The sequence below is a fragment of the Cololabis saira genome, chromosome 21 (genome assembly GCF_033807715.1).
Source record: "Cololabis saira isolate AMF1-May2022 chromosome 21, fColSai1.1, whole genome shotgun sequence".
NCBI classification, from domain to species: domain Eukaryota; kingdom Metazoa; phylum Chordata; class Actinopteri; order Beloniformes; family Belonidae; genus Cololabis; species Cololabis saira.
In genome coordinates this window covers 30,241,668-30,268,624 of record NC_084607.1, presented here as the reverse complement: position 1 = coordinate 30,268,624, position 26,957 = coordinate 30,241,668, and the positions used below count along the sequence as shown (strand labels likewise).

General features: G+C 41.8%; 2 protein-coding genes across 3 annotated transcripts in view; both read left to right on the top strand.

Annotated features, from left to right (window-relative positions):
• The window catches only part of LOC133422827 (myosin-9-like), a 42,116-nt gene extending 25,814 nt beyond the window's left edge, over window positions 1–16,302 (top strand). For both annotated transcript variants that reach the window (XM_061712926.1, XM_061712925.1), the window contains 25 exons: window positions 627–748; window positions 1,326–1,395; window positions 1,487–1,647; window positions 1,814–1,922; window positions 2,953–3,084; window positions 3,176–3,382; window positions 3,486–3,623; window positions 3,747–3,870; window positions 3,955–4,126; window positions 5,121–5,333; window positions 5,482–5,626; window positions 5,717–5,923; window positions 6,015–6,119; window positions 7,414–7,566; window positions 7,686–7,934; window positions 8,799–9,011; window positions 9,094–9,306; window positions 10,115–10,276; window positions 10,382–10,510; window positions 10,605–10,693; window positions 10,807–10,930; window positions 11,453–11,661; window positions 12,675–12,783; window positions 12,907–13,079; window positions 14,624–16,302. In XM_061712926.1, coding sequence (XP_061568910.1) covers window positions 627–748; window positions 1,326–1,395; window positions 1,487–1,647; window positions 1,814–1,922; window positions 2,953–3,084; window positions 3,176–3,382; window positions 3,486–3,623; window positions 3,747–3,870; window positions 3,955–4,126; window positions 5,121–5,333; window positions 5,482–5,626; window positions 5,717–5,923; window positions 6,015–6,119; window positions 7,414–7,566; window positions 7,686–7,934; window positions 8,799–9,011; window positions 9,094–9,306; window positions 10,115–10,276; window positions 10,382–10,510; window positions 10,605–10,693; window positions 10,807–10,930; window positions 11,453–11,661; window positions 12,675–12,783; window positions 12,907–13,079; window positions 14,624–14,744 — 3,849 coding nt within the window. In that variant the 3' untranslated portion in view covers window positions 14,745–16,302. The remainder of the gene's footprint in view (window positions 1–626; window positions 749–1,325; window positions 1,396–1,486; window positions 1,648–1,813; window positions 1,923–2,952; window positions 3,085–3,175; window positions 3,383–3,485; window positions 3,624–3,746; window positions 3,871–3,954; window positions 4,127–5,120; window positions 5,334–5,481; window positions 5,627–5,716; window positions 5,924–6,014; window positions 6,120–7,413; window positions 7,567–7,685; window positions 7,935–8,798; window positions 9,012–9,093; window positions 9,307–10,114; window positions 10,277–10,381; window positions 10,511–10,604; window positions 10,694–10,806; window positions 10,931–11,452; window positions 11,662–12,674; window positions 12,784–12,906; window positions 13,080–14,623) is intronic.
• A 4,269-nt stretch (window positions 16,303–20,571) lies between these two features.
• Window positions 20,572–25,338, top strand: LOC133421794 (mitochondrial glycine transporter A-like). Its single transcript, XM_061711559.1, has 8 exons — window positions 20,572–20,778; window positions 21,584–21,649; window positions 22,345–22,469; window positions 23,613–23,697; window positions 23,824–24,003; window positions 24,105–24,273; window positions 24,362–24,522; window positions 24,616–25,338. Exons 2-8 carry the CDS (start codon window positions 21,635–21,637, stop codon window positions 24,736–24,738), a joined length of 858 nt encoding a protein of 285 aa, XP_061567543.1. The 5' UTR covers window positions 20,572–20,778; window positions 21,584–21,634; the 3' UTR covers window positions 24,739–25,338.
• The last annotated feature ends 1,619 nt before the right edge of the window (window positions 25,339–26,957 follow it).

Genomic DNA, 26,957 nt, shown 5'->3' with positions numbered 1-26,957 from the left:
CCACGTTGTTGGGCAGTTAAAGGTGTTAAGAAGTGGTGAGAGTGTAAAACAAGCTAGAGATGTGAGAGACATGGTTCAAGTGTGTGTTCCTGAGTAAAATTATAATACAGGACTGTCTCAGAAAATTAGAATATTGTGATAAAGTTCTTTATTTTCTGTAATGCAATTCAAAAAAAAAAAAAAAAATGTCATACATTCTGGATTCATTACAAATCAACTGAAATATTGCAAGCCTTTTATTATTTTAATATTGCTGATTATGGCTTACATTTTAAGATTAAAATTCCCAGAATATTCAAATTTTTTGAGATAGGATATGAGTTTTCTTAAGCTGTAAACCATGATCAGCAATATTAAAATAATAAATGGCTTGCAATATTTCAGTTGATTTGTAATGAATCCAGAATGTATGACATTTTTGCATTACAGAAAATAAAGGACTTTATCACAATATTCTAATTTTCTGAGACAGTCCTGTACTTCTCTTTTCAATTTCAAACAAAAGGATTCCTGATATTGTGAAACTGAACTGTTTTTTTAAGTTTTTGGTAGAAACTTGGCTCATAAACCACATACCAAGAGTGTGATGAATACTGAAACTCAGCATTAAATGTCCTTGTTCTCAGGCGGGTAAACTGGACCCCCACCTGGTCCTGGACCAGCTGAGGTGTAACGGTGTGCTGGAGGGGATCCGTATCTGCAGACAGGGCTTTCCCAACCGCATCGTCTTCCAGGAGTTCAGACAGAGGTAACGTCCATGAGACCGTCCTCTGTCTAGTTCCAGGGTCGGCAACCCGCGGCTCTAGAGCCGCCCTAGTGGCTCCTGGAGCTTTTTCAAAAATGTTTGACCTTTTTCTTCTTTTTTTCTCTTTCTTTCTCTTTTTTTCTTCTTTTTCCTTTTTTCTCTTTTTTTTTTCCTTTTTTTTAATCTCGACATTTCGACTTTTCTCGACATTTCGACTTTTTTCTCGAGATTGTACTTCAACATTAATCTCGACATTTTGACTTTTTTCTCGACATTTTGACTTTTTTTCTCAACATTTTGACTTTTTTTCTCGACATTTTGACTTTTTTCTCAACATTTCGACTTTTTTCTCAACATTTCGCCTTTCGCCATTTGCCTTCATTCTAATACAAGACTTTTCATTTTTTGCGGGTCCAGACATATTTGTTTTTTGTGTTTTTGGTCCTATATGGCTCTTTCAACATTTTGGGTTTCCGACCCCTGGTCTAGTTTAAAGGGACTTGTCCCCACCACATCCAACAGAGACTGCAAAAATATGAAGATATGATCAATTTAATTTTTTTTAATTTCCCCCCTCTAGGTATGAAATCCTCACTCCCAATGCCATCCCCAAGGGCTTCATGGATGGAAAGCAGGCTTGTGTGCTCATGGTAAGCATGCTGTTAGATTGAAATCGGCTCAACGATCCATTATTCTTCTTCTGCAGCAAGACTGAACATCAGTTCATCCCCTTCCCTACAGATCAAATGCCTGGAGCTGGATCCGAACCTGTACCGAATCGGCCAGAGTAAAGTCTTCTTCAGAGCCGGAGTCCTGGCTCATCTGGAGGAAGAGAGGGACATGAAGATCACAGACATCATCATCAGTTTCCAGGCCTGGTGTCGCGGCTACGTGGCCCGCAAGTAAGTGGAGAGGAGGACCACCTGCTGTCCCTCGCTTCACGTGGTTGCCGGAGTGTTTCCTGCACGTGAAGCTGCTGAGATCTTTCACGCTGACGGAATCTCCAAGATTTGTTACATGGCTGATTTTATGGCCACGTGAAATGTGATGTTTGTTTTTGATCTTCAGGGCTTTTGCTAAGAGACAGCAGCAGCTCACTGCCATGAAGGTGATCCAGAGGAACTGCGCTGCTTATCTGAAACTGAGGAACTGGCAGTGGTGGAGACTCTTCACTAAGGTGAGTCTCACACGGTTCAGACGATTTGAAAAAACCTGGAAAAGTCATGGAATTTGAAAATGTCATTTTCAAGTCCTGGAAAAGTTTTGAAACATAAGTTCACCCCAAACGTTTTGGAAAAGTCATGGAATTTATTTTTCTCACAATATGTTTGTCATTTTTTAGTTTTTCAGACATACAACATTTACACATACATTACATAGACACATACACTTAGCTTGCACCATTTTCAATTGAAATATAAATAATATATTGAAATAACCAATCAGGGAGGAAAAATTAAATAAATTAAATAAATAAATAAAAAAAAAAATGAAAATATTTTCCACAATATTTAGTTATTTTCAGGTAAATCTTGCACTTTCATCTGTCATAATGTTCATATATGGTTCCCAGAGTTCAGCAAAGTCCTTTCGTTTTCCCTTAGCAATGTACGTTAGTCTTTCCAGTCCGATACAGCCAGAAAGCTCCTTATCCACATTCTCAATGTCGGAGCATCCATACTCTTCCAACATAGTGCAACAGCTCTCCTGGCCTGATATTTTTCTCACTTAATGATAACATTTAGTAATTACAGCCTATAAGGTAGATTTATTATTGATCAATAAATATTTCGTATAGAAAAGTCTCACGCGTTCTCACGTGTGACGTGCCTAGCATCTTGCGCATCATGCAGATCGGTTATTATTACAGTTATATTAGATTACTATACAACATATACTACAACATAGTGCTGGTATATCAGTGTTGGTTTAAACATGTTTATTTTGTATAAAACCATAATTGTCATTAGATTGCCACTGTAGTGACTTTTTACATAGTTCTATTCCTATATTTCATTCATACATTGTTTTCAAGGTCATGTATAGTCATGGAAACTTGCTGCCAAGTCATGGAAATGTGTTGGTTAAAATGTGTATGAACCCTGGTCTCAGCCCCCTCCAACATCCAGACATCCATGAAGCCTCCTGCTCATTTTACTCTGTTTTATGTCTTTCATAACTCTTATCTTTACAAATGTCTCCCTCAGGTGAAACCTCTGCTGCAAGTCAGCAGGCAGGAGGAGGAGATGCAGGCCAAGGATGATGAGCTGGTTAAAGTGAAGGAGAAGCATTTGTATGCCGAGCAGGCGCTCCGGGACATGGAGGAAAAACAGCAGCAGGTAAAGTTAACGGGACAACAGGACGATGCTTCGAGCAGCTCATGAACAGTTCCTCATTTTTGTGTATTTTTTTACTCTTCTGTGTTTCTAGCTGGGTGCAGAGAAGATGGCCTTGCAGGAGCAGCTGCAGGCGGAAACAGAGCTCTGTGCTGAGGCCGAGGAGATGAGATCTCGTCTGGCTGCCAAGAAGCAGGAGCTGGAGGAGATCCTGCACGACCTGGAGGCCCGTGTGGAGGAGGAGGAAGAGCGCGCTTCTCACTTGTCGTCAGAGAAGAAAAAGATGCAGCAAAATATTTCTGTAAGTAATTAAAAACACAGTCAACATATGTGAGTTCATACAAATGTTAAACTTCACTTGATGTTGATTTTCTTCACCAAACATCCTGTTCTTCTCCACACAGGACCTGGAGCAGCAGCTGGATGAAGAAGAAGGGGCCAGGCAGAAGCTCCAGCTGGAGAAGGTCACCCTGGAGGCCAAGATGAAGAAGATCGAAGACGATGTCATGGTTTTAGACGACCAGAACAACAAGCTGAGCAAGGTTAGACTTCACACAACCTGAGAGCAGAGCAACAAAACTGAGCTGGAACTAGTGACGAGCGTCGGCCTCTTGTGTCAACTTTATATATTCTACATTAATTGTTGAACGTTTTTATGAATGCAGGAGAAGAAATTGATGGAAGACAGGATCTCTGAGTTCACCACCAACCTGGCAGAAGAAGAGGAGAAATCCAAGAGTTTGCAGAAGCTGAAGACCAAACACGAGGCCATGATCACAGACCTGGAGGGTAGGAAGAACACGGATACAGCCACTCTGATTACAACTAATAAAGCCATCAGTACTTACTAATGTCCTACTTTCTTTCTATTAGACCGCCTGCGCAGGGAGGAGAAGCAACGACAAGAGCTGGAGAAGAACAGACGCAAGCTGGACGGCGACTTCAATGAGATCCACGACCAGATCGCTGAGCTGCAGGCTCAGATCGCTGAGCTCCGGGCCCAGCTGGCCAAGAAGGAGGAGGAGCTGCAGGCGGCGCTGGCCAGGTCCGTCTCAACCCGAAACCTAAAAAAACATGTAGATAATGTTGAACAGGGCTTTCTTAACCCTTGTGCTGTCTGCGGGTCAAGGGAGGGAGGGAGGGAGGGAGGGAGGGAGGGAGGGAGGGAGGGAGGGAGGAAGGAAGGAAGGAAGGAAGGAAGGAAGGAAGGGAGGAAGGGAGGAAGGGAGGAAGGGTGGAAGGAAGGGAGAGAAGAAAGGAAGGAAGGAAGGAAGAGAAGGAAGGGAGAAAAGAAGGAAGGAAGGGAGGGAGAAAGGGAGAGAAGAAAGGAAGGGAGAAAAGAAGAAAGGAAGGAAGGGAGAAAAGAAGAAAGGAAGGAAGGGAGGAAGGAAGGAAGGGAGAGAAGGAAGGGAGAAAAGAAGGAAGGAAGGGAGGGAGAAAGGGAGGAAGGAAGGAAGGAAGGGAGAGGAGGAAGGAAGGGAGAAAAGAAGGAAGGAAGGGAGAGGAGGAAGGAAGGGAGAGAAGAAAGGAAGGGAGGGAGAAAGGGAGAGAAGAAAGGAAGGAAGGGAGAAAAGAAGAAAGGAAGGAAGGGAGGAAGGAAGGAAGGGAGAAAAAAAAGGAAGGAAGGGAGAAAAGAAGGAAGGAAGGGAGGGAGAAAAGAAGAAAGGAAGGAAGGGAGAGAAGAAAGGAAGGGAGGGAGAAAAGAAGGAAGGGAGAGAAGAAAGGAAGGGAGGGAGAAAAGAAGGAAGGGAGAGAAGAAGGAAGGAAGGGAGAAAAGAAGAAAGGAAGGGAGGGAGAGAAGAAAAGAAGGGAGGAAGGAAAGAATGAGGGAAGGAAAGGAGAAAACAAGGAAAGTGTACAAGGGGAGGAAGGAAGGGATGGAGGAAGGAGAGAGCAGGAGGAAAGAAAGACAGGAGAATCAGGTCACTTTGACCCAAAGACAGTACAAGGGTTAACATATACGCTGAGTTCAGAGTTGGTGCTGTAGCGTAATCAAGTACACGATGGTTAACTCGTACTGGTGTCTTTCCTCCCGTCAGGATTGAGGAGGAGGCCGCGCAGAAGAACCTGGCGCAGAAGAAGATCCGCGAGATGGAGGCTCAGCTCTCTGAGCTGCAGGAAGATCTGGACCTGGAGAGGCAGGCCCGCACTAAAGCGGAGAAACACCGCCGGGACCTGGGAGAGGAGCTGGAAGCCCTCAAGACGGAGCTGGAGGACACTCAGGACTCCACCGCCGCTCAGCAAGAACTCAGGTGGAGATGCCGTTTCTAACATGTCGTTTTTTTAAAATGCAATGACTAAAATATAAAGAATAAGCTCCTCTTTGTCTTGTTGCATGTTGCTGGGCTCATCGTTCATATTAAGTCAAGTCAACTCGTGTCCCCTCTGCTTTTTCTGCAGGACCAAACGTGAGATGGAGGTGCAACATCTGAAGAAAACTCTGGACGACGAGGCCAAAGTCCACGAACACCAGATGGTTGAGATGAGACAGAAACACAGCCAGGCCTTTGATGAGCTCAATGAGCAGCTGGAGCAGGCCAAGAGGGTACTTATCTCCTCCACGCGACACCCGCTTCTGTTGTTCTGTTCTTCTCTTTGGGTTATGTCTCATCTGTTCGTCCTTCCTTCCCTGCAGAACAAAGTGTCGATGGAGAAGGCCAAGCAGGCCCTGGAGTCGGAGAGGAACGAGCTCGGCATTGAACTGCAGACACTCATGCAGGGTAAAGGAGACTCCGAGCATCGCAGGAAAAAGGCTGAGACTCAGGTGCAGGAGCTGCAGCTCAAACACTCGGAGAGCGAGCGTCAGAGGCTGGAGCTGGCTGAGAGAGTGACCAAACTGCAGGTAACCCCACATCCGTCCATCACTTCCATCCCTGCACCAGTGGGTCCTACGCAAGCCCAGTCCAGTAGTTGATTTGTCGTCATGTCCGCAGGCGGAGCTGGAAAATGTCAACTGCGTGCTCAGTGACGTGGAGGGCAAGTCCATAAAGGCGAGCAAGGACTGCTCTGCTGTGGAGTCCTCGCTGCAGGACGCTCAGGTACAGAGACGACACGGATGCTTCAGTCTCTACTGATCAGATCACATCTGAAATGTTCTCATAGATAAACTTTTCTTTCTTTTAAGTTTTTCAAGTCTATAAGTTGTAGGGGTGTAACGATACACTAATCTCACGATACGGTACGATACACGATATTGAGGTCACGATAACGATACGATACGATATTATAGCAGTATTTTTTTAACAACCTTGAATGAGGAACATATGACTGGAAAAAATTGTCTTTTATTTGAAAGACACAAAATACAAAACAATGCTGTGTGTTTGCCCTATTGTTACAGTTTGTAATGCTTTATAACTGTTTAAGTTTTAAAGAGAAAGCCAGGCCAACCATTTTCCACAAACTGAACTAAAAGTAAATGTCAGGTTTGCATTATGCATCTTCAGTTTCATACAAGTACAAATATTTTGCCACAAACTGAATAGTTTCTCTCATGTATGATTTGACTTTTTTCTTTTCCAGAAAAGAACTAAAATTGAATAAATAAAAGTAAATACATACAATTTTACATCATAAAAAAGATTGATTCATGCTCACCTTATAAGTGTAAGAGGAGATTTATTTTTGTTAAGGTTATTTTGGTAATTCAGGGTTCATTATTTTATAAATATATTCTTTATATTCTGATGTAAATCAGGGACTATAATGACACTAGTCAGTTTATCTGTAGTGATTAGTCTGTTTTAGATTGGGCGGAGTGATACGCCACAGTACGGCACTAGGTGCTGGGTTGATGTTCTAAAATCCTACACTGTTGAGGGACATTAAAGTACACTGGAACTCAGCAGAAGTTGTCCTCGTGTTTATCCTACTCACCACCCCAAAAAGGTTTAATTTAATAAGGTAAGGCTTAACTCTACACCAGCCTTACATAAGTAAAGGTTCAGAGCTCAAAACCCTGCAAGAGTCCCGTGATCGGGACCAAAACGGTACTAGTTTCTTCTGAGCGGAGGAAGATTTTGATCCACGGGTCGAGGCGCGGTCGGATGCGCGTTACTAGTCAACACAATAGATTAATATTAATAATCCAATATCGCGATACAGTTTGTCACCGCCACGACACGTATTGTGACGTTTTTGTATCGCAAAATTTCGTGGCACGATATATTGTTACACCCCTAGTTGGAGTTCATACTGTAATAGATGATTTTAAAAAGAACTCGTGCATCATTCGTCACTTCCTCACAAAACCATGAGCCGCTGTCGTGTTTCAAACGTGCATTGCCGTCTAATCATCTGCTCCACTTAACCGTCTCTCCATCTCTCCTACAGGAACTCCTCCAGGAAGAGACACGGCAGAAACTGTCTCTGGGCACCCGTCTGCGCCAGCTGGAGGACGACCAGCACAACCTGAAAGAACAGCTGGAGGAAGAAGAAGAGGCCAAGAGGAATGTGGAGAAGCAGCTTCAGATGGCTCAAGCTCAGGTAACGCTCATCCACCTGCGACCTTGACACTTGCCATTTGTCATTCAAATGAACCTTTTGTAGTACCTTTTCCAGCCACACAACCAGGTCATTTCATTCAACGTTTAATTCCTGTGCAGCTCACTGAGATGAAGAAGAAGGTGGAGACGGATGCTGGCTGTCTGGAGACGGCCGAGGAGGGAAAGAAGAAGCTCCAGAGGGACCTGGAGGGAACTTTCCAGCGCCTGGAGGAGAAATGTACCGCTTACGACAAGCTGGACAAGACAAAGACCCGCCTGCAGCAGGAGTTGGACGACCTGCTGGTCGACCAGGATCACCTCCGACAGATCGTCTCCAACCTGGAGAAGAAGCAGAAGAAGTTTGATCAGGTTTGACCAGCAACTGTATAACTATCAAACATGTAGATGGAGAGATGTTTAGTGTATCTGGACCAGAGGTGGGTAGAGCCAAAAATTGTACTAAAGTAAAAGTACTGTTACTTCAGAATAATATGACTCAAGTAGAAGTAAAAAGTAGTCATCCAAATTGAGTTGAAAATTGATTTGAGTAAAAGTAAAAAAGTACTTTGTGAAAAAACTACTCAAGTACTGAGTAACTGTTGAGTAACGTCTGATTTATTTTTTTAACAAAAACAAACAGACAAAAGTACAAAATAATCATCATCAGGCAAATTAAATCAATAAAATAATAAAATAAATTAGAATGAATAAAAAATAGCTTAAATTAAAATAATCTTAAAGTAAATTTGAGTACTTTAATAAATAATAAAATGAATAAAATTATAACGGAATAGAAAAATAAATTAAGCACAAGTAGCACAAAATGTCAAGCCTTTGTACTTTTCTTTTTTAACCAGGTAGAACTAGAACAAGCCCATGAACTCATAGAAACTCTGTGTGTGTTTGAGTCTGTGTAAATGTGACAAAACATGCAAAAACAAACATTTTTCCCAAAGAATCACTCAGTGATGTCATGAGATTGACGCGTACGCGGATAAAAAGGATAAAAGAAAAGTAAGAGCTCAACGTAGCCTAATGTAGTGAGTGAGAGTAACAGTTTCTTCTTCACAAATCTACTCAAGTAAAAGTAAAAAGTATAGTGATTCAAAACTACTCCTAAAAGTACAACATTTCCCAAAACTTACTCAAGTAAATGTAACTCGTTACTACCCACCTCTGATCTGGACTGCTCTGTAACTAAATAATAAACATTGTTGACCCAACCTTGTGTAGATGCTGGCAGAAGAGAAGAACATCTCCGCCCGCTTCGCAGAGGAGCGCGATCGCGCTGAGGCCGAGGCCCGCGAGAAGGAGACCCGGGCGCTGGCGCTGACCCGCGAGCTGGAGACTCTGATGGACCTCAAGGACGAACAGGACCGCAACAACAAGATGCTGCGTGCAGAAATGGAGGACCTGGTTTCCTCAAAGGACGATGTTGGCAAGAGTGTAAGTCCCGAGGATGTTTTTCAGAGGCGTTCCATCCCAAGCTGTGGGTTTCCTACTGAAATCCTCTCTCCGTCGTCTGCAGGTCCACGAGCTGGAGAAGGGGAAACGCTCCATGGAGCAGCAGCTGGAGGAGATGAAGACTCAGCTGGAGGAGCTGGAGGACGAGCTGCAGGCCACCGAGGACGCCAAGCTGCGTCTGGAGGTCAACATGCAGGCCATGAAGGCCCAGTATGAGAGAGACCTGGCAGGACGTGACGAGATGGGCGAGGAGAAAAAGAGGGCCCTAGTCAAACAGGTAAACGGTTCTTCAGTCTTCCATATCCTGTTCCCACGTCGTACTGTTCAGGGTTGTCATGGACTACGTTTACATGCAGTCAATAACCCTTTTAAAACCGGAATATTAGCAATAACCCGGTCTTGCACGGCCATGTAAACACCAATAACCCCTTTGAATAACCGGAATTTGCTCAAATTCTGGTTTTTAAAAACCCGAATATGACCCCTGGGTTACTCCTTTTAAAACCCGAATATTCGGTCATGTAAACGCCAAACGGGATATCCCCATCAAACGGAACATGAATTTGTTTTCTGCGCATGCTCTGTTCAAAAAGAATCTTTGTCTTTTGAGTCCAGGAAGTTCTTATAAACATGGAGAAATGTAAATGTAATGAAGGATATGAACATTTTGGCATTTGTAGACGGTAGAAAGTACCGGGATAGCGAGATTTACAAGAAGGTGAGGGAAAAGTTGCGCGAAGCAGCATTTGTTTTGAATTTGGATACAGGAAGAAGAAGCGGAAATGACGGGAATTGTGTCATGATGTTCTCCGCGCGTCGCTGGTTTGATCCAGATATCCCAAACGATTAATTACCATGTTTACAGGGATAACCCTGTTTGCTCACACATGTAAACGGAATATTTCTAATGTTTCAGTAACCGGAATATTAGCAATAACCCGAATTTTGACTGCATGTTAACGTAGTCATGGTTAATGGGGCCTATCCCAGGTGGATATGAGGCTATGTGCATCACCAGACCTTTTAAAGAGCTTAAACTGATCTCATTGTTGGAGTTAAAACATAAGCTATGCTGCATCTTTCAGGTGCGAGAGATGGAAATGGAGCTGGAGGACGAGAGGAAGCAGCGTTCTGCCGCCGTGGCTGCACGCAAGAAGATGGAGCTGGACCTGAAGGAGCTTGAGGCGGCCATCGACATGGCCAACAAGAACCGCGACGAGGCCCTGAAGCAGCTGAAGAAGCTCCAGGTGAGTACAGCAGAGAATTAGATGTTCACGTTAGTTGAAAAAGGTGTTAAATGGACCAGTCTGGGTCCCCGTTTCCTGAGCTCTGCCTCTGTTTTCTGTTTAAAGGCCCAAATGAAGGATCTTATCCGGGAGCTGGAGGACACTCGCATGTCCAGAGAGGAGATCCTGGCCCAGAGCAAGGAGACGGAGAAGAAGCTGAAGAGCATGGAGGCCGAAATGATCCAGATGCAGGAGGTTGGCGTGCATGTCCTTTTATTCTCACTTTGGTGCTCCTTTCACTTACTTCATTGGCTTGAAAGTTGTTTTGTTTTTCCTTTTTGATGTTCAGGAGTTGGCATCTGCCGAGCGAGTAAAGAGACAAGCTCAGCAGGAGAGAGACGAGCTGCAGGATGAAATCAACAGCCAGGCCACCAAGAAGTACGACCCTCCGCTTTCTATCAAACCACACAACTATACACTTAATGTCAGTTTTTAAGACTCATCGCTCTCGGTTTCCTTAAATCCCTGCTCTGCTTCTTATCACCCGTCAGTGCTCAGGCTGTGGAGGAGAGGAGACGCCTGGAGGCTCGTATCGCTCAGCTGGAGGAGGAGCTGGAGGAGGAGCAGTGCAACGCTGAGCTCATCAACGACAGGCTGAAGAAAGCAATGCTGCAGGTTTGTAGGGACTGGCAGGTTTTCTGGTGTCTTTCCGGTGTCTTTTTCAGCATCCGGAAGCATACAGGACTGTCTCCGAAAATTAGAATATTGTGATAAAGTTCTTTATTTTCTGTAATGCAATAAAAAAAAAAAAAAAATCCATACATTCTGGATTCATTACAAATCAACTGAAATATTGCAAGCCTTTTATTATTTTAATATTGCTGATTATGGATTACAGTTTAAGATTAAGATTCCCAGAATATTCTAATTTTTTGAGATAGGATATTTGAGTTTTCTTAAACTGTAAGCCATGATCAGCAATATTAAAATAATAAAAGGCTTGCAATATTTCAGTTGATTTGTAATGAATCCAGAATGTATGACATTTTAGTTTTTGTAATTGCATTACAGAAAATCACAATATTCTAATTTTCTGAGACAGTCCTGTAGTTACAAAAACCCTGGTTGCCAAAAAATAAGTCTGTTTCTCTCAGCATGTTGCTTAAGCCTGACTCGTCTGCATCGTGGTTGTTTCAGACCGACCAGATGACCCTGGAGCTGGGGGCGGAGCGCAGTGCCTCCCAGCGGGTGGAGGGGGCCCGGGCCCAACTGGAGCGTCAGAACAAGGACCTGAAGATGAAGCTGCAGGAGCTGGAGGGGACGGTCAAGTCCAAGTACAAGGCCAACATGGCAGCCCTGGAGGTGAAGATCGCTCAGCTGGAGGAGCAGCTGGAGATGGAGACCAGGTAACACGATTGCTACGCACACATTTCCACAGAGTAGTGAATCTTAATGAACGTGTCCAAGCAGGGCTGGGCAATATATCAAGATTTTAATATATATCGATATATTTTCAAACGCGATATGGTACGAGACAGTATCGTTTATATCGATAGCTTATTTTGTGACAAATTGACTGTACATCAACGCTGACCCCTCGCGCTGGCAAAAAAGTACCTGTACCTGTGTGCTGAAACCTGACAGTGTTGAAAGGTTAGTTTTTCTGGCACAAAATCTGTAAAATGTACAGTAGTCGACTTGTTGTAATTATTTGAGATTTGCTCAAAGAGATGCAATATCTGTTTACCTGTTTTATTTGAGATTTGAACAAATGTTTTGTTATTTGCACAACTGTCAACCTCAGTGGAAAAGTCTGCCTGTTACTGTCTACATTGTATTAATTGCACAGTGTATTTTAATTTAATTGTTATGCAGGAAAGGGATATTTGTTTTATTTTATTCAAGAAGCATTTTTATTCTATATATGCAGGCAGTTTATTTTTATTTCATTTGTTTTATACATTTTGATATTGTGCAGACCTCTGTTAATAAAGGAACCTGTGTGACATTTGGCACGAGGCTTTGTATTAAAACTGAAAAACTGAAAAAAATGAAGCTAACAGAGATGCTATGCTATAATGCTTTGGGGGAAACCCCAATTATGGCACAGAAAAAATTCAGCTAGAAAATATCAAGATATGACTTTTGGTCCATATCGCTCAGCCCTATGTCAAAGCAGAAATACAAATATTAGTCTTTACAGTCTACTTTCACAATAAAAACCATAATATAATACATTTTTTACTCTAAATTTAACAGAATTTCTGTTTAATTTTCCAATTAAGGTTCCGAGGGCATGTTTACTTTAAAAGTACAACCTTAGCTTGTAGTTCACCATTTATATAGAAGTGTTCCTGCTGTTGCCAAAGGAGTTGGACCAGCAAAGCTTGTAATTTAACCCACAACGTGTCTGATTCAGGGAGAGGCAGGGGGCCACCAAGCTCGTGAGACGCACCGAGAAGAAACTCAAGGAAGTCCTCCTGCTGGTGGATGATGAGAGGCGCAACTCAGAGCAGTACAAGGTCCAGGTGAGCAGTGTTCTTACTCTACTGTCGCCATGACGCCCATGAACACCTACAGAAGTACCGCCAAGGTGACCCGTCCATCAGTGTGGAACATCTGACGGACTATTTGGATTTGTGTGGTTTTAGACGGACAAGCTGAACTCCCGCATGAAGCAGCTGAAACGTCAGCTGGAGGAGGCGGAGGAGGAGGCCCAGAGAGCCAACGCCAACAGAAGGAAACTGCAAAGGGAGCTGGAGGACGCCACGGAGTCGGCGGATGCCATGAACCGTGAAGTCTCCTCCCTCAAAAACAAACTCAGGTAGGCGGATAAAGCTGACCATTTTCACGTGTTCTGGAGTTGTCCCTCCATTCGCAGCTACTGGCAGGAACTTAAGAACTGTATGGATAAAGCATTGAAGGTAAATCTTCCACCTACATTCGAGGTATTATACTTGGGGAAACTGGACATAGATTTTACAAGATTTGGAGACAAACATATTTTTAGAATAATGTTGATTGCAAGTAAAAAAGCAATTACCAGAAAGTGGATGAAGGATGAGGCACCTAAGGTGGAGGATTTGGTTGAGGTTATACACAATATATATGGGATGGAAAAGTTAACTTTCTCTGTGAAACTAGAGATGGACAGATTTAAAATAATTAGGGAAAGCTGATTAGAGTACATAAAACCAATTAGGTCAGACTTTATCTGAGATGTACATCTTGGGAACAAAGACCCCTAGTTCATAGTTCATTAGCTACAGATGTTGAAATGTTCTATTTCTTTTTATTTTATTTTATTTCATCATATTTGCAACATTGATGACATGGTAAAACCCTGTTAAGTCTACTGGTCATAAGGTTATAAACAGGCATAGTAATACTTAATCTTGATCCAAAGTAAAAGACAGAGGAATATTGTCATGTTTAATTATATGTTACTGTACTACTGGGAAAAAGGAAAAAAATGAATCATTGTGTACCAGTTATATGCAGAATATATGTGAAAATGTTCAATAAAAATAAAATAAAAAAAAAAAAAACTCGGGTAAGAAGCGTGAAGGTGAAGGCTTTCACCCGCACAAATCCTAAACCGTTTGTAGCAATTGTCTGTTGTTGAGCTTATGTTAACCTGTGTGTATGTATTTTAGCTTAGTTTTTTACCTCTCTCTATTCTGATTAGGGCTGGGCGATTTTGGACAAAAATAAAATCCAGATTTTTTTTTTTTTTTTTTTTTTCTCTGAAAACCCGATTTTCGATTTCGATTTTTTTGGTAAAACTACAAAAGACAATGGAATAAATTGTTTCAAATATTCTATCTTTATTTTTTAAGAAAAATAGCAAACAAATTTCCCTATTGGGAATGAAGTGCAATTGAAAGATACTGTAAATCCTCCTTGAGTTTAGTAAAGTGACAACATTTACAATTTTCTTGACCAAACAAAGATGACTAGACGAGCTCTGTCTGTAATGCAGCCAGCTGCAAAAAAGGAAAATCGATTTTCCGATTTTCCTTTTTTTAACGTCTTGATTAATAAATCCGATTTAGATTTAAAATCGATTAATCGCACAGCCCTAATTCTGATATAGCCTTTTTATTCGGAAATGTTTTATTGATTGTATCTAATAATTCTTTCTTTTAGGTTGACTATATTTACACCAGTCCAGGGACAGCGGATGCAAAATAGCCTTTTTGACTAATTCCGGCACATTTTACATTTGTTTAAATGTGTTATTAATGTGCATTGTCCCTGTTATCTAAACCTTTAAATAAATAAATAAATAAAACCGCGTTAATCTAAATACCAGATCTCACTGCACTATTTTACCACTAGCTCACTGACTCTCCTCTTCCGTTTCAGGCGCGGTGACCTCCCCTTCACCGTGCGGCGCACCATTCCCCGCGCCGGCCCTGAGAGCGACGAGGAAATCGAGATCAAGACCGACATCAAGCCCGATACGCCCGAGATCAAGCCCGAATGAGCCGCTCCCGCACGACTCCTTAGAACTGCATCACAATTAAACCGACCCAAATACACGAGAGCACATTTACCGTAACGCAGAGGAACACAAAAACGCTACAACCACGTCCAGATCAGAGGCAGCGGCTCAGCTCAGTCCTCCGAGTTCAGTCCCGCCGCAGTCTGATCTGTTCAAACAGTGACAATCTATGCATGAACGCATTTACACACAGACGCAGAAGCCAGTAAACTCAGACAATCGTTATACTGACACACACACACTCATACTCTCTCACGTGTGGTTTTGGGCCAAATTTTTCCTTTGCTTTTCTTTTTTTCATTCTCTGGGGATAAAGAGATATTTTTATAAGGAAACTTTCCACTTATAATAGTCCTGATTTAGGATCTATTTTTCTAATTCATGAAAACAAAGGATGAAGTATACATAAACAAAAATGATTTCTGAAAGGGGACCAAAGTAATATCTCAATCGTATAGAGGTGTATCTTATGCAGACGTGTTTATAATGGTTAAGAATGGAAGTGCTTCGTGTTCGTTACGCTCGTTGTCTTTCCTCAATTTATAAAGATTTATACAGTATCCTGAATTGTATTTTCTAAATTTAGCCGCAGTTATCGCTTGTTGCTATGCTTTCGGGCTCAGACCGTTTCACCCACATTTCATGTGGACACACAAAATTGAAGGCAGAGTTCAATGAACGATTGAAGACTCATTGACGTATTTTAATGATTTTGTGCTGAATTGTCTTAATTTTGCACTGAGATTGAAAACAAAAACGACAAACACTTCAAACTATATGTTATACCACTGCTTTGGTGTGTTTTTTCTTTAAATGGTGAAAAAGAAGTTTGGAAGTCTTTGAAAAGCGGTGCACATCCCCGTGTTGTACGTGCGCACGTGCTGCCGACTCACACTAAAGGCCTTAAAAGCAGCTCAGACTTCGTGGGCAGGTTTCCTGGCTTGTTATTTTTTTTTCTTGTGGACGTATTGATCTCTATGTTTATCATTCAGTGTTTTTTGTCATGTTCAGGGTAAAGTATAAATGGTGGGGTTCTTTTGTTGTCTTTTTTTTTAGTTTAAACTCACAGCAGACACTGTATTCTCAGGGCACAGCTTGATTTGAGAGGAGCAGTGAACCAAAGTCAGATTCAGGAGGTCTGGACGTCACCGTAACCTGCGTACACTAAAACTTTGACTCGTCCGTGGGGTTCGCTAGACACGTGGACCGAGGCTCGTCTGCGGCCCGGTTTCCCAGTAGATCGCTGGTTCTGTAGAGATGCAGGGCGGTGTAAACCTCTCGCAGGCTGTGCCCAGGGTCAGCTTTTGGCTCACACTGCTGGAAAGTGAGAGAATGTGTTGTTACTTAACAATAATGACTCACAAATTAAAAAGACCACATATTTCGCACTTAATTAACAATGACGATCCAAAAGAAAACGAAGGAAAAAAAAAACATGACATCTCAACTGTTTTGTAATGTTTGTCTGCACCTCTGGAACGAAAATCATGTTGTGAAGTGTGATGTTATTGCAATTAAAGATGCTTTCTAAACTGCTAAATATGCTCTGTGTCTTTTATTTTGTTTCCTGTGCATGCATCTTCCTTTTCTTTAAATAGAAAGCCTTTATTGTCATTATAATGATGAGATTAGGCAGCAGCTCCATAAGTGCACACATGTACAGGACTGTCTCAGAAAATTAGAATATTGTGATTTTCTGTATTGCAATTTAAAAAAACAAAAATGTCAGACATTCTGGATTCATTATAAATCAACTGAAATATCGCAAGCCTTTTATTATTTTAATATTGTTGATCATGGTTTACAGCTTAAGAAAACTCAAATATCCTATCTCAAAAAATTAGAATATTCTGGGAATCTTGATCTTAAACTGTAAGCCATAATCAGCTATATTAAAATAAAAGGCTTGCAATATTTCAGTTGATTTGTAATGAATCCAGAATGTATGACATTTTAGTTTTTTTAATCGCATTACAGAAAATAAAGAACTTTATCACAATATTCTAATTTTCTGAGACAGTCCTGTAAAGGTTATGTAAAAAACTAAATAAACAGGAAATATATATATATATATATATATATATATATATATATATATATATAATAATAATAATAATGACTTGGATTTATATAGCGCCCTTCTAGGCACCCAGAGCGCTTTACAGAAATCATTATTCATCCATACACATTCTCTCTGGTGGTGGTAAACTACATCTGTAGCCACAGCTGCCCTGCAGACTGACGGAAGCGTGGCTGCCATATCGCGCCTAACGGCCCCTCCGACCACCACCAACATTCATACACATTCAAACACATTCACACGGGGCAAGGTGGGTAAGGTGTCTTGCCCAAGGACACTACGACAGCAAACTGGGACAGAGCGGGATTCGAACCGCCGACCTTCGGATCATTGGACGACCCGCTCTACCACCTGAGCTACTGCCGCCCCAATATATATATATATATATATATATATACACTAGAAAATTAATGAATGAGAGAATATTGCACATGAATGAGTGAAGAATATTGCACATAATGGATGAAGAATAAAAAATATTGCATAGTATGAGGTAGCTTATTGGTTCAGAAAGTTGACAGCTTTGGGGAAGAAGCTGTCCCTGAGTGTGTTTGTTCTGGTCCGTATGGACCTGAAGCGCCTGCCAGAGGGCAACAGGTCGAAGAAGTGTAAACCGGGGAGGGTGTTGTCCTTTAAGATGTTCCTTGCCCTGCTGAGGCAGCGGGAGCTGTAGATGTCAGACAGGGAGGGCAGAGGGCAGTTGATGATCTTCCGTGCTGTGTTTGCCACCCTCTGCAGCCTCTTCCTGTCTGCTTCGTACAGCTGGAGTGCTACACTGTCCCAGCAGGTCAGCAGGCTCTGGATGGTGGAGCGGTAGAAGGTAGAAGGTCACCAGCAGCTGTGTGACCTTCAGGAAGTGTAGCCGCTGCTGAGCCTTCTTGACCACTGCAGTGGTGTTGACAGACCAGGAGAGACTAGACAGGCACAGACTGCAATGGACAATCAGGTCTGCAGAGATCTATCCAGGACCTGTACCGGACCAGTACCAGGAAACGGGCAGGTAGCATCTCTGCAGACCCCTCACACCAGGACACAGTCTATTCCAACTCCTCCCCTCTGGACGGCGCTACAGAGCTCTGTACGCTAAAACCTCCAGACTCAGAGACAGTTTCTTCCCCCAAGCTGTTGCTCTGATGAACTCTTACAAATAATAGTCTCAGAGAAACCAATCACTTGCAATAACTTGCGTGCAATACCAACAATAGCAGTAATTATAATAACTATCACATTCTGTAACAATGCACCTTCCAGCAACAATCATGTCTACCTCATTCTGCTGCACCTTTCACTTTAAAAAAAAAAATTGTACATACAGTATGTTATTTTATTTAGAGCCGTCATTTTTCTACCTCATACTGCTGCACCTTTCTAATTGTATATAAGTTAATAAGTGCCTACATTTGTTTATTTCCTACATTTCTTTATTTACTTTACTGTTTGCTATTTTTAAATCTGGGTACAGCGAGCGAAACAACCGCAGTCAAATTCCCTGTTGGACAATGTTCAAACTTGGCCAATAAAGATGATTCTGATTCTGAGAGGTCTGCAGTGATGTGAACGCCCAGAAACTTGAAGGACTGCACTTGCTCTACACATTCACCGTTAATGGTGATGTTCAGTGCCAGGTTAACTCGAGGGAACAGACAAGGGAGGGTAAATCCTGAACGCTGGACTGTAGTAGAGGTCTGTGCACTACTGGCCCGTCCTCGAGGGCCGCTGCCCTACATGTCTCAGACGTTTCCCTGCTGCAACACACCTGGTTCAAATGACCTGTTCACCCTTAACTGTCACCGAGGTCCACACAAGTCTGGGTCATTAACATTCGTTTGAATAAGATGTTTTACAACATGCTGGACAGCAGGCCTGCAGGGCTGGACTTGTCCTGCACGAGTGTGTATCACCAGTAGAGGGAGGCCAAACCACAGAAACATGCCAGAGATTTGCTCTACCAGGTGAAATAAAAGGGTGGGGGTGATTTTAAACTTTTCCTTTGAGACTTTTTGTTGTTGAATTTATTTTTTGGGGGGGAAATCCATTTCTAAGTTGTTTTTTATGTGTGTTTTCAAGCCATTAATTAATATTAGATCTTAAAACAATGTTGAAATGAAGCACATATCAAGATTTGATCATTAAAACATAAAGTACAACATTAAGTGGAGAAGAAATTGCCCAAAAGAGGATACACCTACTAAACTTATTTGTTACCCTACTTTTTTCCTTCTTTTAGTTTCATGTACTTGAGGGTGGAAGACACATCTTTCTTTAGTTATATATTCATGAACATTTTTTAAATCTTTTCTAGTATCATAATAACTGAAACTATATTCTGTTTTCTTTTGAAGTAGTTATTTGAATAGAAAATCAATCAATCAATAACTTTATTTGTCCCCAATGGGGCAATTAATTTTGCAGCAATATATACACATATACACATAGTAAAAAAGGACTATGAGTATAAATCTAAAAATCCAAGCCCCAAAACAGCTACCTTTTCCTCATGGAATTGAGAAGGGAGATGCAGAAGGTACAAAACAATGTTTATATCTGTTAGTTTTGAGAAGTGGAAGTCTGAGCAATGTACCCGATGGGAGAAAGTGAAACTCTTGGTGTAGAGGATGGAACAGTCCGATAGGATAGTTTTTGCTTTCCTATACAGCTGTTTGTTATAAAGGTCCTGTAGAGTCACCTGAGCAGAGACAATTGTTTTGCTACAGACATTAAATACCTTGGTAAGAACAGTTTTCTGCTTTACCCTAAGTGATGAAAACCAACAAATGAAAGAAAAAGTTAATACAGACTCAATGAAAGAGCGATAAAACATGGACATCAAGGATGAATCAACATGGACAGTAGGGTGTAGGACTCCAGTCCTCGAGGGCCAGTGTCCTGCATGTTTCAGATGTTTGATGACCATTAATTTGAATCAGGTGTGTTCATGCAAGGAGACATGTAAAACATGCAGGACACCGGCCCTCGAGGACTGGAGTCCTACACCCCTGTTTTAGATGTTTCCCTTCATCATCACACCTGATTCTAATTAATGGTCCTAATTAGCTTGTCATCAAGGCCTGCACAATTCTGTTGTTGACACAGCCACTTGTATCACGGTGTGCTGAAGCAGGGAAACATCTAAAACATGCAGGACAGTGGGCCTCGAGGACCAGGGTTGGAAAACACTGAATTAAATAAATTAAAAAAAAACATTTAAGACCATAAATAATTTCAAAACATTTGCTAAAGTCAAGAAAGAAATTTTGGAAATTAAAAATGAAACTGAATCATGTTTTCATTCAAAATAAGCTGACATTTGAGAGTAACACCAACTTAATTTACAAGAAAAGTCAGCAGTGTCTGTACTACGGATGCTGCTGACTTTTCTTGTAAATTAAGCTTATTGTGAATGAAAACATGATTCAGTTCCATTTTTAATTTCTAAAATTTCTTTCTTGACTTTAGCAAATGTTTTGAAATTATTTATGGTCTTAAATGTTTTTTTTATTGTGTAGGCCTTGATGACAAGCTAATCACGACCATTAATTAGAATCAGGTGTGATGATGAAGGGAAACATCTAAAACATGCAGGACAGTGGGTCTTGAGGACCAGGGTTGGGAAACTGATTTAATTGTATTTTTCTGTCTTTTTGTGGAGGTGGGCAGTGATGATGCTTGTTAACCAATCAGAGCTCTCCATCCTGTGGGCGGGGCGTGGTCACGTTGCGTCACGTCTAGCAGGAACCGGCCGGTTCTCCGGGTTCATGTCGTTCATGTGCAGCTGCCGGTGTTCTGCTGAGGCTTCTGGTCGCTGCTGTCTGCTGTCCCGGTGGAGGCTTCAGGGAGACTTTCAGCCAGACTTTAAGCTAGACTTTAAGCTCAGACTTGAGCTCGTCGGCGGTGTTAGTCGGAGCCCGGGCGGAGACCCCTGAGCCTTTCTGAAGGGTACGACCACCTCCTGACGCTGCAGACACACAAACACCGCCTTTTTTAAACTTTGCTGTGCATTATAGTTGTCTTCTCTGACATTTGTGTTTTCAGTTTAGTGACACTTCGTAAAATGAATGCTAAGAAATAATAACTGGCGACAAAGTTAATGCCAATTTCTGTAAAAACATATTATGAAAGCGGAGGATTTAAACATTTTTTTTTGTTTTGTTTAAATAAAAACGAACAAAGTCAGAATTTTTTTGCTATTTGTGGGTTTTAGTAAGCTTCCCATGTCATGTGGTTAATGACATTCATCAATAATTGTATTAATACTTAGTTTCGGTTTGTAAAGGTTGCCCTTCATGTAGGAGTAGTTGCTCCGTGTGTCTTATGGTTCTGCGTTAAATCGACAGCGTATGGTGCGCGTCGCCGCCTACCCTACGCCGTAGGGTCTGCGTCGGTGTAACGCGGAACCATAAATCAGCCTTTAAGGCGGCATTAAAGGTTTCACGCTCCTTTCAGACTAAATAGTTAGGACATTTTGATGAGAGGGGGGTCATGCATCCCCATCTCATTAAGAAGCTGCACAGTCACGAGAGGAGCGTGCTGCACGGGACCCAGATGATCTTCTCATGACTGTAATTCCCAGCTGATCGTCTGGTATTCACAAATGTGAAGCAGTGCGTTTATCACGTGACCCGGCATATTTAAGGGGCTGCACGCCTTTGCTGATTCAGAAGAGTTGTCTCCCTCATCATCCTCCCAGGACACTGCCTGATCCCTCCATCCCAGCCCTAACCTCTCCTCCTCCTCTCTGTAGGGGCTCAGAGTACCAGGACCCTCTTCTGATAGAGTCTACACCTCCAGCAGCATGGAGCTCTCACTGGTGAGTTTTCAAGCCAAAACAGTCACACTTTAGTTCACTTTTCATCGATGAGCAGTTTCCTTATCATCGTTGGACTGATCAGAAGCTCCATCCCTGCAGATTTTGTCAAATTCCTTAGAACTTAATCTCATCTTTTCAAGTATTTGATAATGAATTAGATTCAACTTTTCACTGAGAATTAGGGAGTCGCACCTTTTATTTTTTTATAAAGATCCAGTAGGGCTGGGCGATTTTGAACAAAAATAAAATCCCGATTTTTTTTTTTTTCTCTGAAAACCCGATTTTCGATTTTGATTTCGATTTTTTTTTTTTTTTGGTAAAACTACAAAAGACAATGGAATAAATTGTTTCAAATATTTTATCTTTATTTTTAAAGAAAAATAGCAAACAAATTTCCCTATTGGGAATGAAGTGCATTGAAAGATACTGTAAATCCTCCTTGAGTTTAGTAAAGTGACAACATTTACAATTTTCTTGACCAAACAAAGATGACTAGACGAGCTCTGTCTGTAATGCAGCCAGCTGCAAAAAAGGAAAATCGTTTTTCCTTTTTTTAACATCGTCTTGATTAATAAATCCGATTTAGATTTAAAATCGATTAATCGCACAGCCCTAAGATCCAGACAAACTGAGATATTAAGACCAGAGCGCCTGTAGAAACGCAGCTGAGATCTTCTCCTCTGGTTTCCTGACAGGTGCATCCAGCCGTCAAAGCGTTCATGTGTGGATCCCTGAGCGGGACCTGCTCCACCCTGCTGTTCCAGCCCCTGGACCTGGTCAAGACCCGCCTGCAGACCCTGCAGAGCAACGTGCAGCCTGGGTGAGTTCACACAGGCCTGACGCTTTGAAACACACGCCTGCGTCTGTATTACTGCCAGCAAAGATGTACTAATTTGTAGAAAAAAAGAAAGACATGTTTGTGATCCAAATTGTCTGTATTTATCAGCGAAACTTCATTTTTATTTATTTTTTTAAAAGCCGGTAAAAGTGGAAAAATTACTTTTTTCATGTCAGACTTGGGGGAAAATATATGAATTGACTCAGTCAGGAAGAAAAACAGATATGGATACACCCCATAATTTGGTTTTATATTTAAAAAAAAAAGACCCCGTACGGCTCTGAAAATGCAGCTTAGTTTGCACTTAAACAACCTGCTGACAAGCTTTTACAGCTGGCAGGTTAACAGGAAACACGGCTGTATGAGGAGGTTATCAGTTAGTGCTGCAAAGTATTATATAACTCCTAATAGCACAACATGGAGGGTTGTAAAAGATGTCCCTAGTTAGTTGCTCTTAAATTTCAGAGCAAATCCAAAGTGGAAGATTAATGGGAAAAATCTAGGTAGACTGAGGAAGATTTGAGCACTTTTGTTCCCTGATGATGTAACATTTCTGCATTTTCAACTGCATTGAAACTGTGTAGGAAAGGAAACTGCCAAACCCAAAAAATCTTCAACAACTAAAACTGTCCAAAAAGTAATTGTCAAGTGTCAATTACAAAATAAGAAGTAGGATTCATGATGATGGTTATGATGCATTTTTAGAATAAAGAATTTTTAAGCCTTTAAAAAAAAAACAAAAAAAACTTTGTTTTGGTGGTTCAAACTTTGTCTAAAAAGAATTTGACAGCAATTACAGGTTATTTTCTTCTTTTTTTTTTACATAAAAAGATATGGGAATTAGATTTAGACATAACAGATCTTTTCCTCACTCCCACGTGTATATAAAGCAGCTGAGTCAAACATCTTAACAGAGTGCCGACTGTACTTTTTGGCCGGGGTCGTAGTTCAAGTCACATGCTTTCTTGCCTTTTGCCCCCTCCAAAATCTGCTTCATTGACCAGCAGAGCACTAATCGCTTTACCTCAGCTACACTCTGTACAATACTCGTGGTAAAAAAAAAACAACAAAATTTGCGTTGGTCCTTTCAAACTTATCTCTGTTCTGTCACTTCTCTGAATCCAGGTCTGGCCGGGTGGGGATGATGTCAATTCTCCTCAGCGTGGTGCGGACAGAGAGGCTCCTGGGGCTGTGGAAAGGCGTTTCCCCGGTAAACACGCCTTCATTATTTTTATCCATTAAAAGTGCAGATCCCCTCGTCATAGAAACCTGCTCTGTATAAGATGAATCATCACTGCATCTCAAAATGTGCTCTTTCCTCCGTCTGCTCGCCCAGTCCTTCGTCCGCACCATCCCGGGGGTGGGGATCTACTTCAGCACCTATTACTCTCTGAAGCAGCACTTCCTGCAGGACGGCGCCCCGGGGGCGGTGCAGGCCGTGCTGCTGGGAGGCGGTGCCCGGGCGGTGGCGGGGGTCGTGATGCTGCCGGTCACCGTCATCAAGACGCGCTTTGAAGTAAGCAGATACCAGTTGGTATTATTTGGGCTGTGGAGTGAGTGTTTCCACCCGTTCAGGTGTGCTATGGGTGTTAACGGTGATGTGTTTGTGTGTCCCAGTGTGGCAGGTACAGCTACGCGAGTGTGAGCGGGGCTCTGCGCAGCGTGCTTCACACTGAAGGCCCTGCAGCGCTGTTCTCCGGCCTCATGGCCACTCTGCTCAGAGACGTTCCCTTCTCCGGGATCTACGTCATGTTTTACAGCCAGGCTAAGGCCTCGTTGCCCGACGGTAAGTACAGTACAAATGATGGTGGTTATGCTCAATGATGTATGCTATCTATCCGTCTGAATTAAACTCTGATCTGTGTTCTCTAAAGAGATCAGCACGTCTCCTTCGGCCCCGCTGGCGAACTTCAGCTGTGGTATTCTGGCGGGCGTTCTGGCCTCTCTGATCACGCAGCCTGCAGATGTCGTCAAGACTCACGTCCAGGTGAACACACAGCTGAAGACGGCCGAGGCCGTCAGATTCATCTACACGGTAGGAGTTTCCCTTTTCTAATCCTTTTATGTAGCATGTCTTTTTGTGCGATTATTGGTCAGATCTGATACCCGTCTCTGTTCTCTTTATTAGGAATACGGACTCCGGGGATTCCTCAGAGGAGCACTCCCTCGATCGCTGAGGAGGACCATGATGGCCGCCATGGCCTGGACGGTGTACGAGCAGATGATGGCGCACGTCGGGCTCAAGTCCTGAAGGGAATCGTTGGTTGGCAGAGTGATGAGCACAAATAAAATAAAAGTGCCGACAGGAACTGCTTTGGAAAGTAGCAAAGACTTGAAATATTTCAGCTGTGACGTGAGAAAAGCATCAAGAGTACACGCTCTTCTCAGTGAAAAGACTGATGTAGAAAGTCGACGGTACAAGGAGTTAGGTTGAAGCTGAGGAATCAGACGTGTGCCTTGTAATGCTGGAAGTGAAACTGTTTTGTTTTGAATTGCACTAAAAGTTGTACAGAAGGACTGGTTTCTGCGTCAACGGCTGCGTTTGGACCGGAGCAGAAGGACTTCAGTATCTCTGCTTTTTCCCTGCAGCGATACGGTAGCGATTCCCTTGATTATCACTCGCTCTCCCAGATAGTTCTGCTGCTCAGGTCTAAGTGCACGACGGATGTCATGCACTTTGACCTGAGTGGTGGTTTAAAACCTCCAGAGACTCCCTGCCTTACCAAAAAGGTTTTATATTGTAATGAGTTCAATTAAAAGAGAAAAAGTTTTGAATTTGCCTGAAATGTAACGACAAGTGGTTTTATAGGAAGTGCCTGTATATACTGTTTTTATGGATGTTTAATAAAATGATGTGTTTTAACATGAACCTGAGTATTCTTCTATGCAGCCAATTTTCTTAAAATAAATGATTAAGTGAAAACTGACATCTCACATTAGTGCAGCAGAACTGTTGGTGACCCGTCATTTATGAGCCAGAACTGGAAAAAGTCACCATGATTCAGCAGATTTAATATAAAGTTTAGCTGAAACCAGCATGGTGGTCATATGGTGCAAATGTACCTTTTATTTTCTTCAATTGCTGTTCAGATGTATGCGGTTAAACATATAGGTGTGTGTGTTCCCTATCAATGAGTCTTTTTTTTACATGTTTAGGACTTGCTTTATGACTTTCCTGTCATTAATTGAAGGGGATGTAAAACAATAAAATACATAACAGACGTATTTAATGATTCAGTTGTGGCATGAAACTGCTGGAGCCTTGTGCTCAGTGTTTAGCAAAGACCTGTGAGAGCCAAGCACTTATCACAGCGCTGACAGAGATAAGCAGCGCTGGGGGTGTGGTGACCTGACATCAAATGGGAGAAAAGGACAAGAGGTTCCCTGACATAACATAAGACATATGGTGGTGAGGCTGATGTTCCTGCTGAAACAGACTTGTTATTCTCTAACACTGTCTAATGAGAAAATATGTTCAGTCAACTTTATTGCTTAATCTTTTTATTTTAATTTGATTTAAATGGCAATCAATATAGAGACAACTACACGCTACACAGGCCACATACTACAGGACTGTCTCAGAAAATTAGAATATGTGATTTTCTGTAATGCAATTACAAAAACAAAAATCTCATACATTCTGGATTCATTACAAATCAACTGAAATATTGCAAGCCTTTTATTATTTTAATATTGCTGATCATGGCTTACAGTTTAAGAAAACTCAAATAATCCTTTAAGATTAAGATTCCCAGAATATTCTAATCTTTTTAGATAGGATATTTGAGTTTTCTTAAGCTGTAAACCATAATCAGCAATATTAAAATAATAAAATGCTTGCAATATTTCAGTTGATTTGTAATGAATCCAGAATGTGTGACATTTTTGTTTTTTTAATTGCATTACAGAAAATAAAGAACTTTATCACAATATTCTAATTTTGTGAGACAGTCCTGTATGTTAGGGTGTTTGGGATGAGTTCATTTATCTTCTGTGACACAATTCTCAGGAGTTTGAAACTTATAAATTAAGAGTTTTATTGTATTCATGCATTTTCTTCAGAAAACAAGCCCTGCTCATGTTTTTTACCTTCCTATGACACATCCCTCACATTACTTCTGATCCTTGTTTGTCAGATCCTCATCTAACGTCCTTGACATCTGTCCAAGCGTTGATTTGGAGTCAACACACCATCACACCGAGTTAAACTATCTGTATCCCCTATTTCTTCTGTCACTAACTACATGTTTTTCCTTCCTGTGATGTTAAGGTTTGGTATATTGAAAACTGTGGCTTTCCAGGATGGCAGTGTAACATAGTACACGTAAGTTTAAGCTTACTTGTCAATTTATCAAAAAATTTCTCAACGCAATTTCACATTGTGTACATATGATCGTGTTTCCTGGAACTCTTTATCTATAACAAACAGTTACAAGACAAGTCAGTCTTTCACCGAGAGGTCAGCGTCTC